This window comes from Petaurus breviceps, unplaced genomic scaffold (assembly GCF_028583685.1).
Source record: "Petaurus breviceps papuanus isolate PSGF00001 unplaced genomic scaffold, PetGlider_PUasm1.0 90750, whole genome shotgun sequence".
Lineage (NCBI taxonomy): Eukaryota > Metazoa > Chordata > Mammalia > Diprotodontia > Petauridae > Petaurus > Petaurus breviceps.
This window is the reverse complement of record NW_027187335.1, coordinates 108931-118181: the sequence shown is the minus strand read 5'-3', so window position 1 is coordinate 118181 and position 9251 is coordinate 108931. Positions and strand designations below refer to the sequence as shown.

The window sequence follows — 9251 nt, the reverse complement described above, 5'->3', positions numbered from 1 at the left end:
AGGGCTTATTTTCGGGGGAGGGTTTATTTTAGAGGAATCTTACACAGTATGGGGAGGGCTTATTTTCGGGGGAGGGTTTATTTTAGAGGAATCTTACACAGTATGGGGAGGGCTTATTTTCGGGATAGGTCTTATTATTGGGGAAACACGGTAGCTAATTAATCTTCAGATAAATTGTCTTAAACCATAACTCAATTTTGAAAACTTGAGTCATCAAAATTACCTGGGACTTTCTTCTAGTATATAATATACATATAAAGGAGCCTCCAGCTTTAATGTGGATCTTTACAAATCAGTTATTTGAACTAGAACATATTAGGCTCTAAAAACAATGTCATATCTAACTAGATTTCTATTTTAGTCTACAAAAACTAATTTAACCCATGATGTATCTTAAATCTAGCATTACCGGAACTCATAACCTAACCACAATGTTTCTAGGGGGGAAAACCCTTTTAGAATTTCAACTTAGAATGCCAGGCATTTATCTCTATTGCTCCTGCTATTCTCCCCACTCCCAAACCCACAGACACAATTATGGGCAGGAAGAATATATAGAGACTCTTGCAGTTCCAAGACACTAATGGTAGAGGGTTTCAGCAGGGTAGGAACTAGGTGTGGGGAAAATCAGGGATAGGAACTCCAGAGGCTCAAGGAGAGGGTCTAAGTAAGAAGTGGTCACCTGGGCCCTTGTTTCACGTTCCTCTAGTTCCCCTTATCCTTTTTCCACCTCATCTGCAGAGTGGAAAGTGTGACCCGGACAGGATAGAGGAAGAAATAGTCCCATTAGCTACATGGGATTTATTCTTCATCTACCTCCTTCCTTCCCTTCCTCAACCTCACCCCTCCAGTATCAATGTAGATGAAAAGTAACTAGAGCTCATATTGGGCCACTGGTGAGCTCTGTAATGGAGAGGGGAAATGGAAAGGGAAATTCCCAGCAATACAGGGAAAGGAGCAATCTATAATTCAAATAAAGTATACACACATATGTGTATCTTACATGTTCTACTAAATGTAGGTATATTACAAATTCATGTTATCTAATATCAACTAGGTCCTTATCACAGCAAGGTAGTCCTCTTTATACTTCTCTAATTGATTCCCTACCTCACTTTTCAAGAAGTTAAAAATCTTTTCTTACCCCTTCCAGCCCCTCTCACATCTTACCTTCTTCCCACTCATCCAAGGGAAGATACTTACTTTACTGACAAAACTGTGGCCATTCAATATGAGCTCCTTCTTTCATTCTTTTCATCTCAAAACCTCTTGCTATCTCCCAACTCCTCCTATCTACTTCTCTAACAAAGAAACAGCCCTTCTCCTAGCCAAGGTCAACCTCCCTATGTGTTATATTTAATCCCATTCCCTCCCCTTTTATCTAGGATAATACATCCTCAATTATTCCCTTACTCTCTCAAATTTTTAACTTCTCCCTATCAATTGGTTCCTATCTTAATGCCTTTACAAGTCCAAATCTCCCCATCCTTAAAAAACTTCTCTAGACCCCATCCACCCTCTCAAACTATCCATATCCCTCCTCCTATTATCAGCCAAACTCTTCAGAAAAAGTTGTCTTCACTTGCTGCCTCCACTTCCTCCTCTCCTCTCCCTCACTCCTCAACCTTCTGAAATCTAGATTCTAATCTCTTTACTCAACTGCTCTCTACAAAGTTATCAGTGAGTTCTTAATTGCCAAATCTGATCATCTTTTCTCAATTCTTTCTCAACCTATATGCCGCACCTGACACTACTGACCACTGCCTCGTTCTGGATACTCTTTTTTTTCTCTGGGCTTTCTTGACACTACTCTCTCTTGGTTTTCTTCCTCCTGACAACTCCCCATCATTTCCTTTGCTGGCTCATCATGTATATGATACCCACTGTGCCTTTTTTTTCCCAAGGTTCTTTCTTTGGTCTTCTTCCCTCTATACCAGCAGTTCTTAACCTGAGGTCTATGAAGTTGGTTTTTTTAAATATATTTTGATTTTTACAACCAGCAACTCTGATAAAGGCCTCATTTCTAAAATACAGAGAGAACTGAATCAAATTTATAAGAATATAAGTCATTCTCCAATTAATAAATGGTCAAAGGATATGAACAGGCAGTTTTCAGAGGAAGAAATTAAAGATATCTATAGTCATATGAAAAAATGCTATAAATCACTACTGATTAGAGAAATGCAAATCAAAACAACTCTTAGGTACCACATCACACCTGTCAGACTGGCTAACATGACAAAACAGGAAAATTATAAATGCTAGAGATGATGTAGGAAAATTGGAACACTAATGCATTGTTCGTGGAGTTGTGAAGTGATCCAACCATTATGGAGAGCAATTTGCAACTATTCCCAAAGGGCTATAAAAACATGCATACCCTTTGATCCAGTAATGCCACTTCCAGGGCTGTATCCCAAAGAGATCATACAAATGGGAAAAGGACCCATATGTATAAAAAATATTTATAATAGCTCTTTTGGTGGTGGCAAAGAATTGGAAATTGAGGAAATGCCCATTAGCTGGAGAATAGCTGAATAAGTTGTGGTATATGAATATAATGGAATACTATTGTGCTATAAGAAATGATGAGTATGCAGACTTCAGAAAAACCTGGAAAGACTTATATGAATTGATGCTATGAGGGAAGCAGAACCAGGAGAATACTGTACACAGTTACAGCCATGTTGTGCGATGACTAACTTTGATAGACTTGACTTCTCAGCAACGGAAGATTCTAAGACAACTCCAAAAGGCTCATGATGGAAAATGCTGTCCACATCCAGAGAAAGAATTACAGAGTCTGAATGCAGATCAAGGCATACTATCTGCTCTTGTGGTTTATTCCACTAGTTATAATTCTTCTTTACAACATGACTAATGTGAAAATATGTTTAATATGAATGTATATGTAGAGCCCACATCAGATTATACACCATCTTGGGGAGGAGGGAGGGAAGGAAGAGAAGAAAATTTAAAACTCAAAAGCCTGTGGAACTGAATGTTGTAAACTAAAAATAAATAAATTTTAAAATATCTATATTTTTATAACTGTAATTTAATTATCATTGGTTTCTTTTGTAATCCCATGTATTTTATGTATTTAAAAACATCATTCTAAGGAGTCCATCATAGGATTTACCAGAATACCAAAGGATTTCAAGACACAAAAAAATTAAGAACCTCTGATTCTATATTTCTCACTTGGTAAGCTCATAACTTCCTATAGGTTTAACTATTATCTCTATGAAGTTAATTCCAAGATCTATATATCCAGTCTAGATGACACCTATTAGACAGAGCACTGGATATGAAGTCAGGGAGACCTGAGTTCAAATGTGACCTCAGACATATATTAGCTATATGACCCTGAGCAAGTCACTTAACCTGTCTGCCTGAGTTTCCTTATCTGTAAAATGGAGATAACAGCATCTGCCTCCCAGAACTGCTGTGAGAATGAGAAAATATCTGTAAAGCACTTTGGAAACTGAAAGCACTATTTAAATGCTAGTTTTTATTATTACTGTTATCACCAACAGACTGTTGGACATTTCAAATAATACACTGAAAACAGAACTTATTATCCCTTCCCATACTAGCACCCCCAACCAAGTCCTCCCCTCTTAAATTTCACCATTTTTGCTGAAGGTACAGCCATCCTTCCATGTTCATAAATTTGGCATTACCCTCAACTAACTCCTCACTCTATATATCCAATCCATTACCAAATCTTGTCATTTCCACCTTCACAATCTCTCTTGCATCAGACCCCTTCTCTCTACTCACACAACTACCATCTTATTGTATGGAAGAAGTGAAAACTTCTCAGACTATACTCTAAAATCTAATAAGGCTTTTCGTGGGAAACAGGCCCAAGTTCCCCTTCATCAGAAATCACATGATTTACAAGGACTCAAAACTCAGAGTGGTAGGGAGTCAACCCTCTCCCCAGTGACACCTCAGCATAAGATATGCCAAATAAAGACAGAAGTGCTTTCTCAAATGTACATTGGGTGGCCAAATGTTTCCTTGTTCCGGTACTTGAAGCAGATTGCCGTGCTAAGATTGTGCACCTGACTTCTAGCCAATGGAAGAAAAGGGTCAGACATGGGGTGGGGGAGAATTCTGTGTTAGAGCTTTATAACTTCACCATTTCATTTTGTAAATTGCTTCTCCTCCCTGACCATTTGTCAGGAGGGTGGCCCTTTCTTGAGTTCGTAATAAACCATTCTTTTCCGCTTCCTACCTTGAGAAGCTTCTGAATATTATTTGGGTAAGGATCTCTGTTGCACACAGTTTTGGGGTGCACACATTAGTTCAGGCCCTCACAGACTTAGATCCCATTTAGAACTGCAATAGCCAATTTAGAATTGAGCGCCCTGCCTCAAGTCTCTCCCTACTCCAGTCCAAATAACACAATGCTGTCAAAGTAGTTTTCCTTAAATGCAGACCTGACCAACTTAAATCCAGTGTCTTGCCTCTAGGATAAGATATAAACTACTTTTTAGCTTTAAAGCCCTACACAACCTGAGCCAAACCCATCTTTCCAAACTCATTGGACATTACTCACTCTCCATCCTACACTCTAATATTCAGTCAAAATGACTTTCATGTGATTCATTTCTGGTTTCTGTGCTTCTGAACAAAGCTAGAATGCATTCCTTCATTCTGCTTGAGAAGCCCTCTCTTCCTTTCAGATACAGTTCAAACCCCATCTTCACATAAAGCCTTTCCTGATCCCCATAACTGCTAGGACTCTCTCTCCCAAACTACCCTGTAATTAACTACTTTGTAAAAACTTTTACTTACATTTATGTTGTATATTATTTACATATAAACTTGTCTACCCCTGAGAGGAGCACCTTGTGAATAGAGATTATTTTGTTGTTTGTACTTCTATTCCTAGTACCTACCATAGTGCTTGGCACACAGTAGGTGCTTAATAAATACTCATTGATTAATTGCCTTAAGGCATCATCCTAATTTAATTATCAATGCTTAAAAGTTTGTTGATGTATACAAAGAGCAGAATAGCATTCTCCAATTACAAAAATGTGGTCTCTGTTCCACTCTGTAAATACCAACTTAGTCATTTGCTAAAGTTAAATTGTTCATATTTTGTTTCTTCAAATGACCCTATTTGAAACAAAACAGTAGGTCCCAAATTTCCCCCAAAGGGCAGTTTTAAAAATGACATTAAAAGGGAAGAAGACTTCAAAGATTTTGTCAGCTCTCCAACTAGTCCTACCACCGGAAGTCCCTTCTTCTCAGCTTTATTACTATCACTGCTACATTTAGAGAAGTGCAATGGTCTAAAATTGTTCGTAAAAACTTTGACAGTACAGCTATTTAGTCAATACCAGGTTCAGTTAGCAGTAAACAGTGAATGCTGACACAAATAACACACATCTGGAACAGCAACAAAATATTTCATTCCCATGTTCAAATTGCATGTCTTTCATTTATTTTTAGCTATCTTTCTATGCTCAGTCCTGTTTGAAGAAAGAGATATGGACTAGAAGGAACGCTAAAGGATCCTTCTAAGTCTACAAATCTATGAAAATATATGTTTCTAAATTATTATTTTGTTTAAAGGAAAAAATTCTGCCTTCTCTCTGTTCTTTTTCAGAAGCACTTATTCCAGGTTTTAATTATTTCTCATCACTCTGCATATTCCACATATTACAAGCAAAAATATAATCAAATCATCAGTATGGTGTCACAAAACTGAAAATATATTTGAGTAAAATGGCAATAAAGTATATATAAGGTACAAAAAGGTAGCCCCAAAACTTATATAAGCTTTCAGATGGAAGTCGACTATGACACAGATATCTAACCAGTGGATTAATATCTACCAGTCCATGTCAAAACCTCACCAGATAAATTTTCAAGATGGTCTATTTTATAATCTCTCACTCTCTACCTACTCCTAGACTCTCCTGTTTACCAAGATTCTCAACTAGGAAGGAAGTACATAAGTATTCCCCCTGTCTCATTTACTAGGAAATTTTATTGTCAATATATACTACCATCCACTTCTCCTCAACTTCGCTAAGACTTTCAACTCTTGGCCCCTATTTTCTGAAACCTTCCTTTCCCCCATTTCAAGTTTTTTGGAAAACAAAATTAACTTTTATATACAAAAATATTGAATACCTCTGTTCTAACATTCTTTATAAGGAAAAATTCTGTGTCTGAAAGCATAAGGGGAATGTCCTTTTGGGACTGCTTAAGTACTAAATGAATGTGGTTTTAATGTAGTCTTACCTCATAGATGTATAGAATGTTAAGAATGGGAAGAGACTTTTGAGATCATTTGAGATCATCAATCTCTTATTATACAAATAAGAAAACTAGGGTCTAGAGAGGGGTTGCCTAACTTATAAGGCAAGCAGAATGGATACCAAGGGCAGAGTTAGAGCAACGTTCCAGTATACAGTCTTAATTTGACTTCTAGGATACAATTTAAGCATGCATAAAAATTTCACTCAAAATATATGTTCTTCCAGAGCCTCTAAGAGCTATACAAAAGTCTAAGAAAATAGATTTTAAATTATGCCAATTAAAAACATGCCCTGAGGGAAAAAGATATTTTCATAGGTATAATCTCATATTCTTTACTATTTGTACTTGATTATATAAAGATTAAAGTACATTTTAAGACTATAAAAACTCATTTTTAAAGTACCTTTCTGGAAGCTACTGAGCTAGAACCTTCTCATACCTGTTGGATAGTAGGCTTGGGAGTACTGCGCTGAGGGTGTGTAGTTACTATATTTCTGGGAGGAGCTGACCATTGTTTGAGGGCCTTGCTGAACATGAACAGATGTGGCGCTGGGCTGGAGGGTATACGTAACCTCAGTTGGAAACCTCTGCAGTACAGGAAATGGAACCCCTTTATCTGAGAAAGTGGGGGAAGTCTCCACCTGTCCTGGGTGCATCCCAAGGGAGTTCTGCCACGTTCTAGGAGGTATCGGGGTCCGATCTAAACCTTTCAGCGGGAAAGTGCTGTGGTTGTGGGATGAAGTTGATACGTAGGAATAAGGAGACAAACTATCTCGCCGGAATGACCGGTGAAACTGTCCTACAGCCACTGGTCCTGCATAAAAAAGTAAGAGCATGTTTACTACTTTTGCATGACAACAGCAGATACAGTAAAGTAAGAATAGCAAACTCTATATCACTTACATAATGTAATTCTCAAGTATTTAGGACAAAGATGTTTAGTCCTAGCAAACTATTTCTGTATCTATAACTTAAAACTAGAAACCTGAATTCTTTAGTACCTAAAATTTTACCAGAGACCCCCTCTAATTCATGTAAAAGGTGACTATGAACAAACTTTGGAGCTACAGGACCCATAAAATGACACAGAGAAGCTAACCTCCTGCTAAGGACAGCCCGGCAGGGCACAGCCAGAGCAGCTCTCTGGAAGCCGACCCCAACCCAGCTCGAGCCGGAGGTTTTCGTTGCAGGGCAGGCTGACCAGCCGCTGGCTAGAGGGACTTTAGATCACCAGCAGCTGTGGAAGTTTCCAGAATTATCAACCCAGAGATGCAAAGGACAAAGTGAGAGGTCAGTGCAGTGTGGACTTTGGGATCCAGTAGTTGGGAGTGCGGTCGGCCTTTGCCCCCAGAACGAGAAGCTGTTGAGGTGCCGAGTCCACCACATGGCAGCTTCAGCTCCTGGTCTGCAGACTGTAGGGGGACAAAGCAACCAGTCTGAGGGGTAATCACTCTTGCTTTAACTTGCATGGATCTGGATTGCTGTCTAGGATGGAGGTTCTGGGGTGCGTGACCAGCTTGCCAGAGCATGTGGAGGCTTCAGAGAGGGGACCCAACTAATACTAGCTGAGTAATAGTAATACTAATAGTAGCTGAGAAAACCCCAGCGTTTGGGACGAAGCTCTCCTGTCTGGTGGCAGAGTCCTACTATGGCAAAAAGCCCAAAAGTCAAGTAATTGAGTGGCAACATGAGCAGGCAAAGGAAGCAAACCAAGCAGAGAAATCCAATTTTCACTCCTATTTCAGGAACAAAAAGGACCAAAGCATGGAACAGGAAGAAGACAGTGAAGTCAGAACTCCTGCATCAAAAGCTCCCAAGAAAAATACGAACTGGTTACAGGCCATAGAGGACCTTAAGAAGAAGATAAGAAAAGTGGAGGAAAAATTAGGAAGAGAAATGAGAACAATGCAAGAAAATTATGAAATGAGAGTCAACAACCTGACTGAGGAAAATAACACTTTAAAAAACAGACTGACTCAAATGGCAAAAGAGGCTCAAAAAGGCAATGAGTAGAAGAATGCCTTAAAAAGCCGAATTTGCCAGATGGAAAAAGAATCTCAAAAGCTCACTGAAGAGAATCATTCCTTCAGAATTAGACTGGAGCAAATGGAAGCTAGTGACTTTATGAGAAATCAAGATACTATTAAACAGATCCAAACAAATGAAAAAATAGAAGGCAATGTGAAATATCTCATTGGAAAAACCACTGACCTGGGAAATAGATCCAGGAGAGATAATTTAAAAATTATTGGACTTCCTAAAAGCCATGATCAAAAAAAGGACCTAGAAATCATCCTTCGATAAATTCTCAAGGAAAATTGCCCTGATGTTTTAGAACCAGAGGGCAAAATAGAGGTTGAAAGAATCCACCAATCACGTCCTGAAAAAGATCCCAAAAAGAAAACTCCTAGGAATATTATAGCCAGGTTCCAGAGTTCCCAGATCAAGGAGAAAATATTACAAGCAGGCGGAAGAAACAATTTGAATATTGTGGAAACATGATCAGGATAACTCAGGATCTGGCAGCTTCTACACTGACAGATCGAAGGGCTTGGAATATGATAATCTGGAGCTGGGATTAAAACCAAGAGTCACCTACCCAGCAAAACTGAGTATCATGTTTTAGGGGAAAATATGGTCATTCAGTAGAATAGAAGATTTCAAACATTCTTGATGAAAAAATCAGAGTTGAATAGAAAATTTGACATTCAGATACAAGGAAGAGAAGCATGAGAAGGTAAACAGGGAAAAGAAATCATAAGGATATTATCAAAGTTGAACTCTTAATATTCCTACATGGAAAAACAATAATTGTAACTTATGAAACTTTTCTCAGTATAAGAATAATTGAAGGGAATAGAAATGTGTGTGTGTACATATATATATATATATATATACATACACATACATATATAAGTCTATATAGGAGGGTATATGGGCATATGAATATATATGTGAATGTA

General features: G+C 38.2%; 1 protein-coding gene across 1 annotated transcript in view; it reads right to left on the bottom strand.

Annotated features, from left to right (window-relative positions):
- Window positions 1-9251, bottom strand: part of HSF5 (heat shock transcription factor 5) — a 37917-nt gene that overhangs the window by 23725 nt on the left and 4941 nt on the right. The window contains exon 2 of the mRNA XM_069067376.1: window positions 6728-7102. Coding sequence (XP_068923477.1) covers window positions 6728-7102 — 375 coding nt within the window. The remainder of the gene's footprint in view (window positions 1-6727; window positions 7103-9251) is intronic.